Genomic DNA, 16637 nt, shown 5'->3' with positions numbered 1-16637 from the left:
GATTTCAAAGAATATTCTTTTGTCTTTCATGAATCCAGTACTTTACAACAGTGAGAAAAAATTAAAATTTCTTAGGGAAATTTTCCACCATCTCGAAATAGTTCTTTCTACTAAAACCCAGTGATTTCATAAAGTTGTCCCTTTCACATGTATGACAATGTAGTTAAATTTGGGGTTGAGAATAATCTTTTATTTCTCATTAGTCAACCCACCAACAATTACATGCTTCTCAGAAACAAACAATAAAAGAAACTTCACTTTGGGGCAGATCATCATAGACAATCACCCAGTTTTTAGGCAGCTTTATTTTGTTTGGTTTGGTTTTGTTTGCTTTGGTTTGTTTGAGTCAAGGCTGCTTTGGAGAACAACAGAAAATTTAGACAATCATGTAAAATTTATATGCCAAACTTCACTTTTTTTCAAGTACTAGCTAATCCATGTAGAAGTATATTTTTCATCTCCGTGAGCTGTATATTTATCTTGATTTGCTTCTCTTCACAATAACCTAACCTATGAATGGGTTCCTGGCGATGTATAGTAACAATGGCAAAGTTAATAAAACGTCATTTCCCGGGTAACAGAATGTCACTTTCTCCCATTTTAAGCTTAATACTTAATACAAACAACAAAGATAAACAGTTTGTGATAAACAAAGATAAACAGTTTGTGATGGTGTAATTGGTCATTAGTTGAAAGGGGAAAGCAAAGAATATCTATTCCCCCCTCCTGAAATAACAACCTTTGCTTTGCTCAGAAAGCACTTTTGCTTCATATACAAAGGCTGTATGAATGTGTAGCCCTCTCTCTGGGCTGTGTGAAATAAGAATCTTCGTTTTGCTCAAAAAGTACTGGATGAATGGCACTACCCACCCCCACCCCAGTATCCTCATAGTTCCAGGAGGAAGGAATGTGATGCTTTACATGAGAAAAGCAATAGAGAATCTTGAATTCCAAGGCTATTTTTCTGCAAAAATTTTACAAATTTTGCACGATTTACCTATCATGCCAAGATGACATACATAATCTTATCACAAAACCCTTAGCAAACAGATTCTTAATGCCTGGACATACTTGCCTGGAGCTGTTCTTTGCTGTTCTCTCTAACACCTAAACCCACATGGGCGTAGGTGACTCAAATTTTAAGTTTCCGTCTATATGTGGGGAACATCTTTAGGAATCGAGACATCTCAGTCTCCTGCCCAATAATTAAGTGCGTGTTCAGTCCTCAAATGACATACTCATTCCCTTGGCTTTTTGGCCATGGGGCTGCTTTAAGGAGATTAGCTGTCAGTACCTGTTAGATTAATTAATGAAAAACAGAAAGAATGAGAAAATCCCCCAGCTGAAAAATCTTCTAACATCTCTGCTCCTTTTGCATTTTAGCTTGCATATATCCTTTACCTAGTGTTCATTACCAGCTTGTTTTCTTTGGAATCGTCATGCATTTCAGTAGTATGGTCACACCCATGTACTAATAAGCTTGCCTCTAAACAGATCCAAGACCCTAGCCTCTACTAACAAAAGAAACCTACTGTATGCTATTTAAACCGGAAAAGACTGGGCCACTTAATGAAAGTACTCAACATGGCTTACAGAGGGGGAAACATCATAAATGCTGTATTAATTTTCTATTGCTCCTTTACCAAATTATTACAAACTTAGTGGCTTAAAACAACACACATGTATTATACTGCAGTTCTGAGGTCAGAAGTCCAACATGGGTCTCATTGGGTTTAAAACAAGGTGTCTGCAGGGAGACGTCTATTCCTTTCTGGAGGCTCTAGGGGAGAATCCTTTTTTTCCCTCTCTCTCTTTTCCTGCTTTTAGAGACTGCCCGCGTTCCTTACCTTGCATCCTCAAAGCCAACAAGGTCCAATTGAGTCTTTTTCACATTGAATCACTCTAAATCACTCTAAATCTCCTTTTTCTCTTATAAGGATCCTTGTGATTACATTGGGTCCTACTGCATAATCCATCTCAGGGTCCTTAATTTAATCACATCAGCAAAATTCCTTTTGCCATGTAAAGTTACATATTCACAGATTCCTGGAATTAGAATATGGATGTCTTTGGGGTGCCATTATTATGCCTACCACAAATGCTAAGAGGGTGTGGGAGTGAGTTGCTTGGAGTGATAGCTGTTTGCCGACCTCCCAGTGGAAGCATTCTCTCTCTGTAATTCCATAGCCTTTGCTCTGCTCTTGGCAACTCTCTATCAAAGAACTTCAAAACCTGGTCAGAACCTCTGACCAGGCAAGGCTTTATTTTCCAAGATTATATTTTGTCTCTCAAATCTGTAACGCAAAAGCATCACTTCTGCTTTCCCTTGTTAATTTCCCTTGTTAGTTATCACTAACTGTAACATTACAAAATCACTAACTGTAATATCACAAAGACTTTTTTTCCTTAGAATCTCAGTTCTTACATATTTCCTGCTTCTCCCTGTTTCCACCTTTTCATAGAGGAAGCAATTCTGACTTCCTTTGTCTTAGTCATAAGCATCCCGTAAACACAAGTTCACAGGGAACTGTGAAAGTTCAAAGTGGGAAAATTCTATTCCTCACTCTGTGTAGTGATAGTAGGCATATAACCAAATTGGTCTTTCCCCATTTATCATAACTTATTCAACTGGGAATTTCTCAGTCCCTAATACTTGCAGAGTCACGTTATGAGGTCATTATAGATTTTAGGAGCCTCAATGCTTTTCATTTCATTTTCAGAATTCTTCAAAATTCCCATTTATAGGCCCTAATTGATTTCAGCAGCCCATATGCAGTAGAGCAGTTCTTCCACTAACAATTTTTTTAAAGACAGAGCTAAATATATATATATATATTTGATGAAGCATATTAAGTAGAAAAAAATGTTAGAAATATCAGAAAAAAATTAAGAAATAAACATGTGTTCAGTACAATTTAATTTGAATAATTTTAATCTCTAAAAATAACCATATTGTAAAAAAAAAATACAATTTCTTCTAGTAAATAAAGAACAAATGAGATTTTGTACTACAAACACGCAAGACGCATTTTGCAAAAATCACAACTTCAGTGTTACATTCCGCATTTCATGAGGCACAATTATGAAAATTTATGAACGAGAGACTATCAAAAGAGAGCCTCTTGCCCTTATCAGTATTCAAACTAGATAGAATTTCATGATGACTGACCAATGCTGCTATAGCTCTGAGTCTCTGTGGATACTAGTGTCACGCGCGTCCATGTGAAGAGACCACCAAACAGGCTTTGTGTGAGCAATAAAGCTTTTTAATCACCTGGGTGCAGGCGGGCTGAGTCTGAAAAGACAGTCAGCGAAGGGAGATAAGGGTGGGGCCATTTTATAGGATTTGGGTAGGTAAAGGAAAATTACAGTCAAAGAGGGGTTGTTCTCTGGCGGGCAGGAGTGGGGGTCGCAAGGTGCTCAGTGGGGGAGCTTTCTGAGCCAGGATGAGCCAGGAAAAGGACTTTCACAAGGTAATGTCATCACTTAAGGCAAGGACTGGTCATTTCCACTTCTTTTGTGGTGGAATGTTATCAGTTAAGGCAGGGGTAGGACATTTTCACTTCTTTTGTGATTCTTCATTTACTTCAGGCCATCTGGGTGTATACATGCAAGTCACAGGGGATGCGATGACTTGGCTTGGGCTCAGAGGCCTGACAACTAGTTTATAAATTCTCCAAACTTCTCCCATTTTTATACAATAAAAAGAAATGCTAGCCTTGTATTTTGAAAGTCCTTTAAAGAGTTCTCATTAAATACCTTTGGGATTGTGTACACAATTTTCTTTTAATCTTTTTTAAACTATTATTATGAATTTTTGTTTTTATTTTTTAATTGAAAATAGAAATTGTATGTATTTATGGTGTACAACATGATATTTGTATATACGTATACATTGTAGAATGGCTAAATCAAGCTACTTAACATGTGTATTGCCTCACATACTTATTTTTTTGTGGTATGAACACATAAAATCTACTCTGTCAGTAATATTCAAGTCTACAATACATTGTTATTAACCATAGTCACCATGTTGTACAATAGATCTCTTGAAGTTATTACTCCTATCTAACTGGAATTCTTTTCATCTTAACCAAGGCCACATGAAATAATTGAGAAACTGAATGTGATATTTATTTCTACAATATTTCTCCTTCAAGAGTTTAAAGTTTTCAACTGTTAATTCTGGCAAGAATGATAGCCAATGACATATAAAATTGGTTCTTTTCTAGTTAGTCATTTGTATTTGCAATAATGAACAATTACTTAGTGATTTTGATCAAATCCAGTTCCTTACAAATTAGCTGAGTACCTTTGGACAAGCCATTTAACTTCCCTGTGCCTCCCTTTCCTCATTGAGTAAGATGGGGATAATAATTGTAACTGTAGCTCATAAGAATGTTGTGAAGATTTAAAGGGGAATACATACAAGTGCTTAGAAAAGTGCCTAAAACGAATGATACGCTAGAACGCTGGCTTGGGAGGAGAGGGGTGGAGTGCTTATTTGTAGCTTTCGCCAACTTCTGTGAAGTAAATGTTGCCACTGCAGCAAATTTCAAGCTACTAACAATTTAACCATCAGCATGAGCCAGTAAAGCTCTGGCACACCAATGTGGCAGTGTAAGTTTCTAGCAAATGTTCATTTTTATCATTACTAAATCTAAGGTCCTTTTTCGTTTTATCGATGTATATTTTCATGAATTGTACAAATGTTCAAGGAGGGACGAGTTTAAAGAGATAAATGGAGGGAAAAACTTAGGAATTGTAGCAGTTAGCAAAGCTTTGAGGAAGATTTCAGAAGTTATCTGAACCTGTTTGGACACATGGGCATGAGTATTTGGAAGGGAGAAGAACACATACAGTAAGTCTTAATGTCATCAATAGGTTCTTAGAAACTGCAGGTTTAAGCAAAATGGCATGTAACAAAACCAATTTTACCACAGGCTACATGATAGAAACAAGACTTAAGTTCCTATGGCATATTTCTGGTCTCAAAAACATCACCAAACTTTTAATAAAGACCAAAACGTTTCTAATATTAAACATTGAAATAAATGTGAGCTATGCATACTTTTAAGAAAGAGTAACAAAAACAAGTGAGATAATTATTTACTCAGTGATTTCAGTTCAAGGGCGTGGGTGGCCAGAGCCTATCCTGGCAGCTCAGGATGCAAGGCAGAAACTGCCACCAGACAGGATGTCATCCCATAGCAGGGGGCATTCAGACACACACACACACACACACACACACACACACACACACACAGAGTTACTCAGACTGGGACCATTTGGACATGCCAGTTTACATAACATGCAGTACATGTTTCGGATGTGGGGGGAACCGGAGTATCCAGAGAAAACCCTTGCAGACTTAGGGAGAATGTGCTAACTCCACACAGTGGCCCTGGACGGGAATCTATTGTTTTTCTCATCAACATTATAACAAGATGTTGTGGAATGAAAGGATGTTGTTGGAGGACCCGCTATATAAGTCATTTCAGTAGTAGTCTTGGGAGAAATTTGTGGGGACCCAGTGGGGAGACAGAATCAGAAAATGTGTGTACTAAAAACATGCAGATACTGAAATGAACTTGTGATGCCTAAATGAGCTTGTGATGCCTAGATGAGCTTGTGATGCCAAAAACTGATTTCCTGCTAGTGCAATCGTATCTCTTTTTGAAGAAGAGAAACTGTTTTGGTTAGAAATTTTTTTTTGTAGGAGTGTGAGAAGAAAGTACTCAGTGAAGCTAGTGCAAGTCAGGGGTAGAGGGAGGACAGTTCCTGTAAGGATGTGTATAAATGGATTTCCAGGAAACTCAACTGCCACATGTCAAGAAGGGCAGGTGCCTGAAGGTACCTGTAGATTGAAAGCTGCCCTAGGTTCCCTATCAGCACTGATTCATGAGTTTTGCATCTAGTTTCTCCTATTCTTACCACAACTTGGCTGCTCTGTCTTCTCTGCAATAAACAATTTCTTCACTCTCTATTCCATATGTTTTAAACTTATCTTATTATTTTTGTTCCCTCATACATTGCTTCATAGATTACCCAATCCAAAAAGAAAGAAAACAGAGAAAGAAAGAAAAGCGAGAGAGATAGAGGAAAGAAAGAAAGAGAGAGGAAAGAGAGAGAGAGAGAGAAAGAAAGAACGAAAGAAAGAAAGAAAGAAAGAGAAAGAGAGAAAGAAAGAAAACGAAAGTATATTCCTGAACCACATGAAAACACAAAGAATCACATTCTCTACGAGTGTCCTGTGTATTTGCAAATTAACCAGTACTTCAGGTAGTCCTTAGGTATTCTAGAGTTTAGAAGAATCCTAAAAGGTTTTGCTCTGGCAAGGGCTGTGAGTAAAGCATGGCCTTTGAGGCGACGGAGGGAGATAGAGGTAGATATGTAGAAACTTTATTTTAGAGAAAGGAAAAACTTCTTCAGACCAGATACAAAATCAAGTAATCAACCATTCAAAGTCAGGCTTAATTTAAGAGCTTTTTTAAAACAAACAAACAACAACAACAAAAATATATACTAGTGATCTTTAAAGGAAACCATGCTATCATTTGGATTCTTATTCTGGATTCCAGTCAGTGGTTAGGTCATATAAGAATTATAGATTCTGTTATTGGTAATGGTTAGTTCAAAATGCATAGTCTTACCACTTAAGGAAAACAGTACTTAGATTTCAGAAGATAAAACTTTGTAATTGGGATGAAAGGAAGGTATGGAGGGTGTTCTTAAATATTTAAATGGATGTTCATGAGACAAAAGGACTAGACCTAGAAGTTATTACATTTAATTCTCACAGCACATTGATAAGGAAAGTATTTCCATCTGATAGATGACAAAACCAAATTCACAGAAGTTCAATTCATTCATTTTATAAGTATTTATTAATAATTTCTAACATGCTTGGCATTGTAATTAGCACTGGTTATTATACTCTAATGAACAAAACAGGACCTTGCCATTTTAATGGAGATGACTGGTTAGGGGGACAGGCAGAGAAATGACAAGTGAATCAACAAATAAGGATACTATTCAAACATGAGATTTTGCACAAGGAAATAATATAGAATAATATAAAATATAGCATGCAATGAAAGAGGATAACTTGAAAAGGATAACAGTTACCTTGAATTTGTTAGGGAAGGCTTCGCTGAGGTAGTGACTTTTAATCAGAGACCTGCAAGGAGAGAATAAGCCAGCCATGGAGGAGACAAGCGAAGAGTGGCTTTTAGCAAATTAATTGCAAATGTGAAAGCTCTAAGGCAGACAAGTCATTAATATTTTACAGGACGCGGTGGCGCACATCTGTAATCCCAGCACTTTGGGAGGCCGAGGTGGGCAGATCACCTGAGGTCAGGAGTTTGGTACCAGCCTGGCCAACATAGTGAAACCCCATCTCTACTGAAAGTATGAAAATTAGCCAGGCATAGTGGCATGTACCTGTACTCCCAGCTACTCAGGAGGCTGAGGCAGGAGAATCACTTGAATCCAGGAGGTGGAGGTTGCAGTGAGGAGAGATTGCGCCACTGCACTCTAGCTTGGTTGACACAGCGAGACTTCATCTCAAAAAATATATATAGCTTTTATCTATATCTCTATCTATCTATAGATATATTTTAGAGCAGTGTTACTCCAAATATGGTCTGAGGATGGTTGCCCATCCAAGAAGTGTTCTTTACTAGTCTGAAGCAAAATAAGTACATAATTGAAAATAAATGCTTATACTTTATGATAAGAATTTGACAGTAATTTTACATCTGTTAAATCTAATAATTTAAAAATGAATTATATTATGTCTATTATTTTATGTCATTTTTCTAGTACTTCATTTTTACTATTTAAATTGAAAAGTATTGAGCCATGTTGGGGAAAGATGGTCTTTCCATGGTCCATTGATATCTGATGTTAGAAATATTGGCAGGATCTAAAATGTGCAGAACTTTGCAGGTGCTGGTAAATAATTACCTAAGATGACACAGAAAGTGAGAGGTGGTGCCAAGATAAAATTCCAAGTCTTTCATGTCATCTACGTGCCTTGAGAGGCTCCCAGGCTCCCAGTATGTGCCAGAAAGCCATTAGCCCTCAGAAAGGCCTCTACTTCATGACCATTTCTACCCTGACATCCAGTGAGTTATTATCCATCAGAAACAAAGCTTACAAATGGAATACATTTTGATCATTTGGAATTTTTGAACATGTTCCTTTACTTGTAATCTTTGGTGATTGGCTAAATCATTATTTCCTAGGATTACATATGTCCTTTTATTTTTGTTTTGGTTCCGTTTTAGTCTTTGTTTTTTAGAGATAGCATCTTGCTATATTGCCTGGGGCTGGAGTGCAGTGGTGAGATCATAACTCACCACAGCCCCAATCTCCTGGGCTCAAGTTATCCTCATGCCTCAGCCTCCTGAGTAGCTAGGACTACAGGTGCATACCACCATGTCCAGCTATTTATTTTTATTTTTTGTAGATACAAGGTCTTACTATATTGCCCAGACTGGTCTTGAACTGGGCTAAAATGATCCTCCCACGTCGGCCTCCCAAAACACTGGACTTACAGCCATGAGCCACCGCATCCAGTCTACTTTTGTTCTTGTAAATAGTCGTAGTCCCCTCACCTCATACTGGGTCAGAAATGTCTACTTCTTTATCTTTGCCAATGAATATACACTAGAATAATTCTGTGTTTCTTAATCTTTCTATTATTTATCTTCTTAAAATATATTATGATAGAATTTATAAGTGTCCAAAGTTAATACCTTGTTTCTCTTTTATCCAGAGCCCTAAATGAGTCACATAGCACCCTGAAAGTGATTCCCTGGTCTACTTGAATTTGACATGAGAGAAAAGCAGGAGGAAAAGGGGCCATTCTCCAAAGGACCTGAAAGAGCAAAAGAGGTGGGAGCGAAAGCCTTAAGGATCCCACGACTTTTTACTGCCATCTGAGCTACTCAGTGTTTGAATCCCAAGAGGAAGTCATTTTACCTCTCAGGTCTGTTGTAGGACTTGATTTTGTAAAGCAATGCCATGTTATGTGGTTGAAAGAGCACTGGACTTAGTATCAGGAGCACTGAGCTCACAGACTGACTTGGACTCCTACTGGTGGGGACCTCTGTTAGTCACTTTACCTCATCCAAAGTATAAAGGAATTGGACCAAATAATTTACCACATAGCTCTAAAACTTAATTTAAAATGTAATTCTAGAAAAAAAAAAAAGGGAATAAGCAAAGAGGAAAGAAGTGAAAGAGAGAGAGAGAAGAAAGAATACAGAGAGATGACCTTTTGCCTTTCTGTTGATGTTATATCCCTTCTTCCTATATTCTTAGGTCTATGAGTCTGTTTCCCCATCATTTGGTATCTAGTCCACTTCCTGCTTACTGCTTTGCTAATAGCTGGCCTTGCTAGAATCATTGGTTTCACTGCTGTTCTTCATGTGCTTCTGTGAGATTTACTCCAACAAAAATAGGACTGAATTTATTGTGAAGTAACATTGGCAATCTTAACTTATTCATTTAGCTTACCTATTTTTATAGCTGGATAAATATTGTTAGTCTTAGAATAGCTCATATTTTTTGAGAAGCATGCTTTCCCTGTCCATTTGTCTTATAACATGACCCAGCCCTATTTTAAGTCATTCTAAATTCAGCCTCATATAATGAAAATACATTATGAAAACAGATGTTTAGGAGATTTCCTGTATAGCAGTCAGCCAATTCATATGCTTTGTCTCTGCTGACTTCTGTTGCCATGCATTAACTTTTCACAATAGCAGAGGAGGCAAATATGAGCATACAATCCCTTTGTTCTAAAGATATTGTTCCAGCTAGTGGAATGATGTTGAATCTTTAATAACCGTGAGACCAAATTAGTTGCTTTTTCAGTATCTTTTGCTTTGTCTGTGTCTATCCAGTGGCCTAGGAATTAAAGTGTAAGTTGTTTTCACTGTTATATTGGATATTTATATATAGAGAAAGCGCGCAAGATTTTCATGTGTTATTTAATTCTGTATTGTTTCTTATATTTGTAGTAAAATATTGAACAATTAAAAGTGTTGGCTCCAAATATTTGGCTTATGATATTCTCTTGGGAAATGTGGAAATGAATGATAATCCTTGTCTTTTCCCAAGATATGTAAAACCCTCCCCTCCTCTCTATCTTCCGCCTCCTAAAAGATGAGTTGATGCTTCTGACTAATCACAAAAACACAAATCAGATGTCTGGCCAGTGTGAGCTCCTTTGAGTTGGTACCTATGTCCTTTTGACATGACCCTATCAGCTCTGCAGCGCTTCCTTATATATGTTCTTTTGATTTTGCTTTTAAATACCAACCTTTGCAGACTGATTAGCTCATATAGTTTTGAATTTAGTGGGAATCATCCCCTTGTATTTTTCTGTATTTCTAGTATCTCGGCTAAATTGGCACTAGATCAGGCAGAATGACTTAACGCAATAGTTCTCAAACATTTTGGTCTTAGGACCCCTTTCTCTACACATTCAAAAACATCATTGGGGATCCCAAAGAGCTTTTTCTGTAATGTGAATTGTATCTGTTGATATTTATCATATTTGAAATTAAAACCGATAAAATTTAAATACAAAAGTATATAACCATATATCCTACTAGCTATCAGAGTGATGCCAACGACATACATCATACAGCTTCTGGAAGACTTCGGGAGCACATTTATTAGAGAATGAGAGCGAAAAAGTCAAATAATTTATTGGTGTTACCATGACAATAATTTTTTGATTATGTGGACCCCCTGAGATGGTCTCAGGGACAATGCTAAAGACTGCTGATTTAAAGTATAGGCAAAGAAGAAAAACACCTTATGGCAAGATGTCATGAGTCTTTTTCAAAGGAACTCCTTGCTAAACATCTGTCTTCATGGTACCTAAGCATTTCACCTTTTAACCAGGACTTTAGGCCATTGCATTACTGAGAGCTCCTCCTCAAAATGCAGAGACAGCTCAAAGACTAATTTTTATCTATTGTTAATAATTCAATTTAAATTGGCTTATTAAATGGCTTTTCAGTTACTTTTCAGGATGTTGAGATACTTGGACTTAGGATAGGTATGTTTGATGGGGAAGACTTGGGAGGTTATAGAGAGATAAAGAGGAGAAGCAAAGGGTAATTGAGAGCATGCTGAGAAGGTGGCTCCATGTAGAACACCACAGCCTTGCTTTCTCCTCCATGTCTCCTGCCCTCTCACAGTGGGGGGCTGCTCACCAGCCCTCCCATACTTACCCTAAACTTTCAACTACTGGTGCTTTTTTGTATTTGTGAATTAGAAAGAGGTAGCTTGGGCTTTGCGTAGTTAAGCAGTCTGGGAAAGTTATAAACTTTTGAGTCCCTTAGAATAATTCAATCATGTATTTCTCTTATCTGTAGAAATTTAGAAAAATTCCAGGGTAGTGCAAACCTGCTTAGAGAGAGGAGAAAACAGAAGTCTATTGCGCTTAACTGAAACTGAAACTGCAAATGAAGGGTTTTTTTGTCGTTTTATATTTTCTTTTTGGTGGTTTGTATTCCTCTATCCATGACTTGTTAACAATCCATAAATCTAGGTTCAAAGAGTACAAAATCCATATTTCTACTAGGAATCATAAGGCTTCGATTAAATAATTTTTTTTGAACTTTCTTCTATGGCTATTCTGAGCTTAGAGTATTTTATTTAATTTTTGTTGTAGAGACAGGGTCTCACTGTGTCACCCAGGCTGGAGTGCAGTGGTGCCATCATAGCTCACTGCAGCCTTGAAATCCTGGATTCAGGTGATCCTACTGCCTCAGCCTTCTGAGTAGCTAGGACTACAGGCACGCACCACCATGCCTAGCTAATTTTTAATTTTTTATTGAGATAAGGTCTTACTATGATGTCCAGGCTGGTCTCAAACTCCTGGCCTCAAACAATCCTCCTGTCTTGGTCTTAGCTGGGATTAAAGGGGTGAGTGACTTTGCTCAGCCTTTGCGTTTTAAAATAAAGCTTCTTGGCCGGGCGTGGTGGCTCACACCTGTAATCCCAGCACTTTGAGAGGCCAAGGTGGGCGGATCAGGAGATCAGGAGATAGAGACCATCCTGGCCGACATGGGGAAACCCCGTCTCTACTAAAAATGCAAAAAATTAGCCGGGCACAGTGGCAGATGCCTGTAGTCCCAGCTACTCGGGAGGTTGAGGCAGGAGAATGGTGTGAATCCGGGAGGTGGAGCTTGCAATGAGCCGAGATCTTGCCACTGCACTCCAGCCTGGGTGACAGAGTGAGTCTCCGTCTCAAAAAAATAAAATAAAAATAAAAATAAAATAAACTTCTTAAATTATTTCTTCGCAGCAGTAATATTTTTATTTTTGTTCGTTCTCAACATATTCCAGATTTGATTTCATCCTCCCCTCCGCATTTACTCAGGCTGATTCACTTGCACAAACTTACATAGAGCAGTGATTCAATCCAAGCAAGCCAACATTCACACAGACGTCATAATCATTTGTCTTGTGAGGTCCTGAAGGTAATTAACCCCATTTTTGTAGGTGTGAAAAATGAGCCTTCATACTTTTCAGTGACTTTCTTCTGGTAGCACTGTAAATATGTTTTTGGCTGAAACTCCAACTCAGAAATCCCGGCTTCCTGTCTAGTGAACTCTCTTTTCTCCCCACCCTGTAGTGATTTATGTCAGTCTTACTTGCCAGCATATCCTGTTTGTTCTGTCATTATATTCAGAATCCAGCTCCTACCTCCAGTCTTCCACCTGGCCCAAACCATTATTATTTTCTTCCTAGATCATTGTTATTGCTTTCTAATTAATCTTCGTGCTTCTGTGTTCTTCCCCTTTCAGTCTATTTGAAACATAACTGTTCTAAAATATGTCAAGTCAAATCACATAATTCTCCTGCCTAAAATTTCCAAGTGCTTATTTCCAATTCCCATCTCACCTAGAATAGAAGCCAAAGTCTTTACATGGGCTATAAGGCTCTAGACAATGGGGCTCGCTGATACTCTCTGAAATCACCTTCTACTATTCTCTCTCCTGATCACTAGTCTCCCTGCTATTTCACCAACATTTCAGACATGTTTCTATCTCAGAGCCTTGGCATTTCCTCATCTCTCTGCCTGGAATGTTTTTCCTGCTGGTACCTTCATGATTCATATGCCTTTTCCCCTGAAAAATACTCCATAGATACCCTAAAGATACTTTAATACTTTTAACAGGACTCATAATAGTCTAGATAGTGGGACACTCATCTCAGAAAGTTGGAACTCATAAAGAGAGAGAGTTGGGTGTTTCTGGAAGTAGCTTTTATGTTCCGGTGCAATTAGAGAGGCACTGAAGCCCAGCTGCTCAGGTGAAGCATTTCAATTACCACATGATTCTGGATCTGATTGTGTTTAGCTCAGTATCTAGTAAGTTCCTTAACTTGTATACATGTTAGTTTATTTTCTAATAAATCAGACAATATTGTAAATACAGTCAGCCTTCCCTATCTGTGGGTTCCATATTTGTGGAGTCAACCAATCACGGATAAAAAATATCTGAAAAAAAAAAATACAAGAATAAAAATAAAAACAATTTAAAAACAATACAGTATAACAACTATATGTATATTATTTACATTGTAATAGGTTTATAAGTAATCTAGAGATGATTTAAAGTATGTGGGAAAATGTGCATAGGTGATATGAATATACTAGGCCATTTTATATCAGGAACTTGAGCATCTGCAGATTAGGTATCCATGGAGGTTCTGGAACCAATCTCCTGAGGATTCCGCAGGACAACTGCATCACCTTTTAAAAAAAGTCAGGTGATGGCTTTAATTAAATGATCTTAAGTTGTATATTGATTAATAGGACAGATGACTCTTAGGCAAAAAAACATCAGGAAGCACTAAAATTTCAGCAATGAATTGGAAAAACAGTGAGCAGTGTGATGGAAACACATCGATTTTACTGTGTACCTTGAAGAGTGGGTAGAATTGGCCTGTGTTTGTGCAACGTAGCCTAATGATATCTTGTAGTTTATTTCCCCTTTTCACTTGTCTCAGTGGGCCAGCGCTGTAACTACCTAAACGTTGTTGCAGTTACTCTATGAAAGGAGATGTTTTATCTACTTCATCTTGGAGCTAACTTTAATTTCCAGAGAACTTGGAAAGAGAGAATGTATTTCTTGAGAGAACTCCAGGCCTAACAAATTGATATTGTATTTATTTGACCATGTCCTATCTTCGAAGTGTCATCAGAAGCCACCATTTGTATAAACAAAGGTTAAGTAACAGTTTGAGACCTAGTGTCACAAGATTTGACTAGCACAAATGCCCCTAGGTAAACCGAAACTCTTGATGGAAACCAAATAACATCCTATGAATACCTGAGGAAGAAACTGAATAAGAATCATGGAAGCAGGCTGGGTGCAGTGGCTCACGCCTGTAATCCCAGCACTTTGGGAGGCTGAGGCGGGTGGCTTTCCTGAGGTCAGGAGTTCGAGACCAGCCTGACCAACATGGAGAAACCCCGTCTCTACTAAAAATACAAATTAAATTATCCAGGCATGGTGGCACATGCCTGTAATCCCAGCTACTCGGGAGGCTGAGGCAGGAGAAGCGCTTGAACCCGGGAGGTGGAGCTGAGATCATGCAGTGAGCAGTGAGCTGAGATCATGCCACCACACTCCAGCCTGGGTGACAGAGCGAGACTCCATCTCAAAAAAACAAAAGAAAAAGAATCATAGAAGCACTAGAAGAGATTTCAGAAATGAAGAAACTGAGGCCTACAAAACTCAAATAACTTACTCAGATCACAGAAGCCTCACGTCTTCACCAGACAGATGAGAGAACCAGAAAGCAGTACCACTCATTGTTCTTACAAAGACAGATCTGGTTTGGTGCCCTGGCTCAGCTGAGAAAACCATTTCCTAAGTTTATATATCTATATTCAAGACCTGAATGCTTACTGGAACCCAAAACTTTCCTGAATCACTTTACCTTATGTGAGATTCAATGTTCCCATCACTGGTGTTTGATGTCCCTCCAACTACTTTGGCAGTGAGAAGGTACTCATCCTGTTTGAGAGAGTATATGCAGTTTCGACATTACACTTTATTCTAGAAAATCCCTTTTCCGTTGCATAGATTTCCCTTGGCTGGAGTTTTTTTGTTTTCAACAGCTTGTTTTTCAGTTTTGGATCTTGAGAAGAGAAAGTGAGAGAGCCCATAAACAAGTAAGAGAGTATTTTTGCCTGGGGAGGGAAACGTTTCCAGATACATCGGGTTAAAAATAACACATCAAAAACCATGAACCACTCATTACAAAGCCAGACTTGAATGAATTTCCATTCACTCTCATGAAGTTTCAAAAGCTAAACATATTGGAGAGAATATTTCAACACCAGTGAAAACATGAAGAGAAAGAAAACAAGTAACTTTATATAATTGGATCACAGTTTTTGTTTTATTTAACCAAAAGATGGAATACAGGTGCTGATACTGAGAGGTGACAAAGTGCTAGCAGCCCTTGCTAGCTCTGGGTGCCTTCTCGGCCTCTGAGTCCACTCTGGCCGTGCTTAAGGAGCCCTTCAGCTCGCCGCTGCACTGTGGGAGCCCCTCTCTGAGCTGGGCCAGGCCAGAGCCAGCTCCCTCTGCTTGCGGAGAGGTGTGGAGGGAGAGGCCCCGGAGGGAACCGGGGCTGAGCACGGGGGCTCACGGGCCAGCGAGAGTTCCGGCTGAGTGTGGGCTCCAAGGGCCGCACTCGGAGCAGCCGGCCGGCGCAGTGAGGGGCTTAGCATCCGGGCCAGCAGCTGCAAAGGGTGCGCTGGGTCCCCCAGCACTGCCTGCTGGCTTGCGCGGCACTCGAATTCTCGCGGGGCCTCAGGCGCCTCCCCGTGGGTCAGGGCTCAGGACCTGCAGCCTGCCATGCCCAACTCCCCACCACCACCACCCCGCCTCATGGGCTCCGGCGCAGCCAAGCCTCCCTGAGGGACACTGCACAAGCGCTGAGGAGTGCAGGTGCACAGCATGGGGCTGGCAGGCGGCTTTCCTTACAACCCGTGCCTGAACCACAAGGTGAAGCCGCATGGGGACTTGGAGAACTTTTATGTCTAGCCAAAGGATTGTAAACGCACCAATCAGCACTCTGCGTCTAGCTCAAGGTTTGTGAACGCACCAATCAGTGCTCTTTGCTGTGTCTAGCTAATCTAGTGGGGACTTGGAAAACGTTTGTGTCTAGCTGAAGGGATTGTAAATGCACCAATAAGCACTCTGTGTCTCGCTCAGGGATTGTAAACACACCAGTCAGCACCAGGTCAAAGTGGACCAATCAACTCTCTGTAAAACAGACCAATCAGCTCTCTGTAAAATGGACCAATCAGCAGGATGTGGGTGGGGACAGATAAGGGAATAAAAGCAGGCTGCCTGAGCCAGCAGGGTTAAGTCGCTTGGGTTGCCTTCCTCGGTGTAGAATGTGTGCGTTTTTGCTGTTCACAGTAAATCGTACTGCTTGTCACTCTTTGAGTGGGTGCTGCCTTTATGAGCCCTAATGGTGACGGCGAAGGTCTGCAGCTTCACTCTTGCGGACAGGGAGACCCCAAACCCACCAGAAGGAAGAAACTCCAGACATATCTGAGCATCTGAAAGAACAAACTGCAG

The 16637-nt window shown here is 39.4% G+C and overlaps 1 protein-coding gene across 10 annotated transcripts in view; it reads left to right on the top strand.

Moving 5' to 3' along the window:
* The window catches only part of LOC105470401 (CD200 molecule), a 29525-nt gene extending 20266 nt beyond the window's left edge, over positions 1–9259 (top strand). For all 10 annotated transcript variants that reach the window (XM_011722369.3, XM_011722368.2, XM_011722370.3 and 7 more), the window contains one exon: positions 8783–9259. In XM_011722369.3, the coding sequence (XP_011720671.1) occupies positions 8783–8790 (8 nt within the window). In that variant the 3' untranslated portion in view covers positions 8791–9259. The remainder of the gene's footprint in view (positions 1–8782) is intronic.
* The last annotated feature ends 7378 nt before the right edge of the window (positions 9260–16637 follow it).

The sequence above is a fragment of the Macaca nemestrina genome, chromosome 2 (genome assembly GCF_043159975.1).
Source record: "Macaca nemestrina isolate mMacNem1 chromosome 2, mMacNem.hap1, whole genome shotgun sequence".
NCBI lineage: Eukaryota > Metazoa > Chordata > Mammalia > Primates > Cercopithecidae > Macaca > Macaca nemestrina.
Note: the sequence above shows the minus strand (reverse complement) of the source record. Positions and strands in the feature narration are given on the sequence as shown.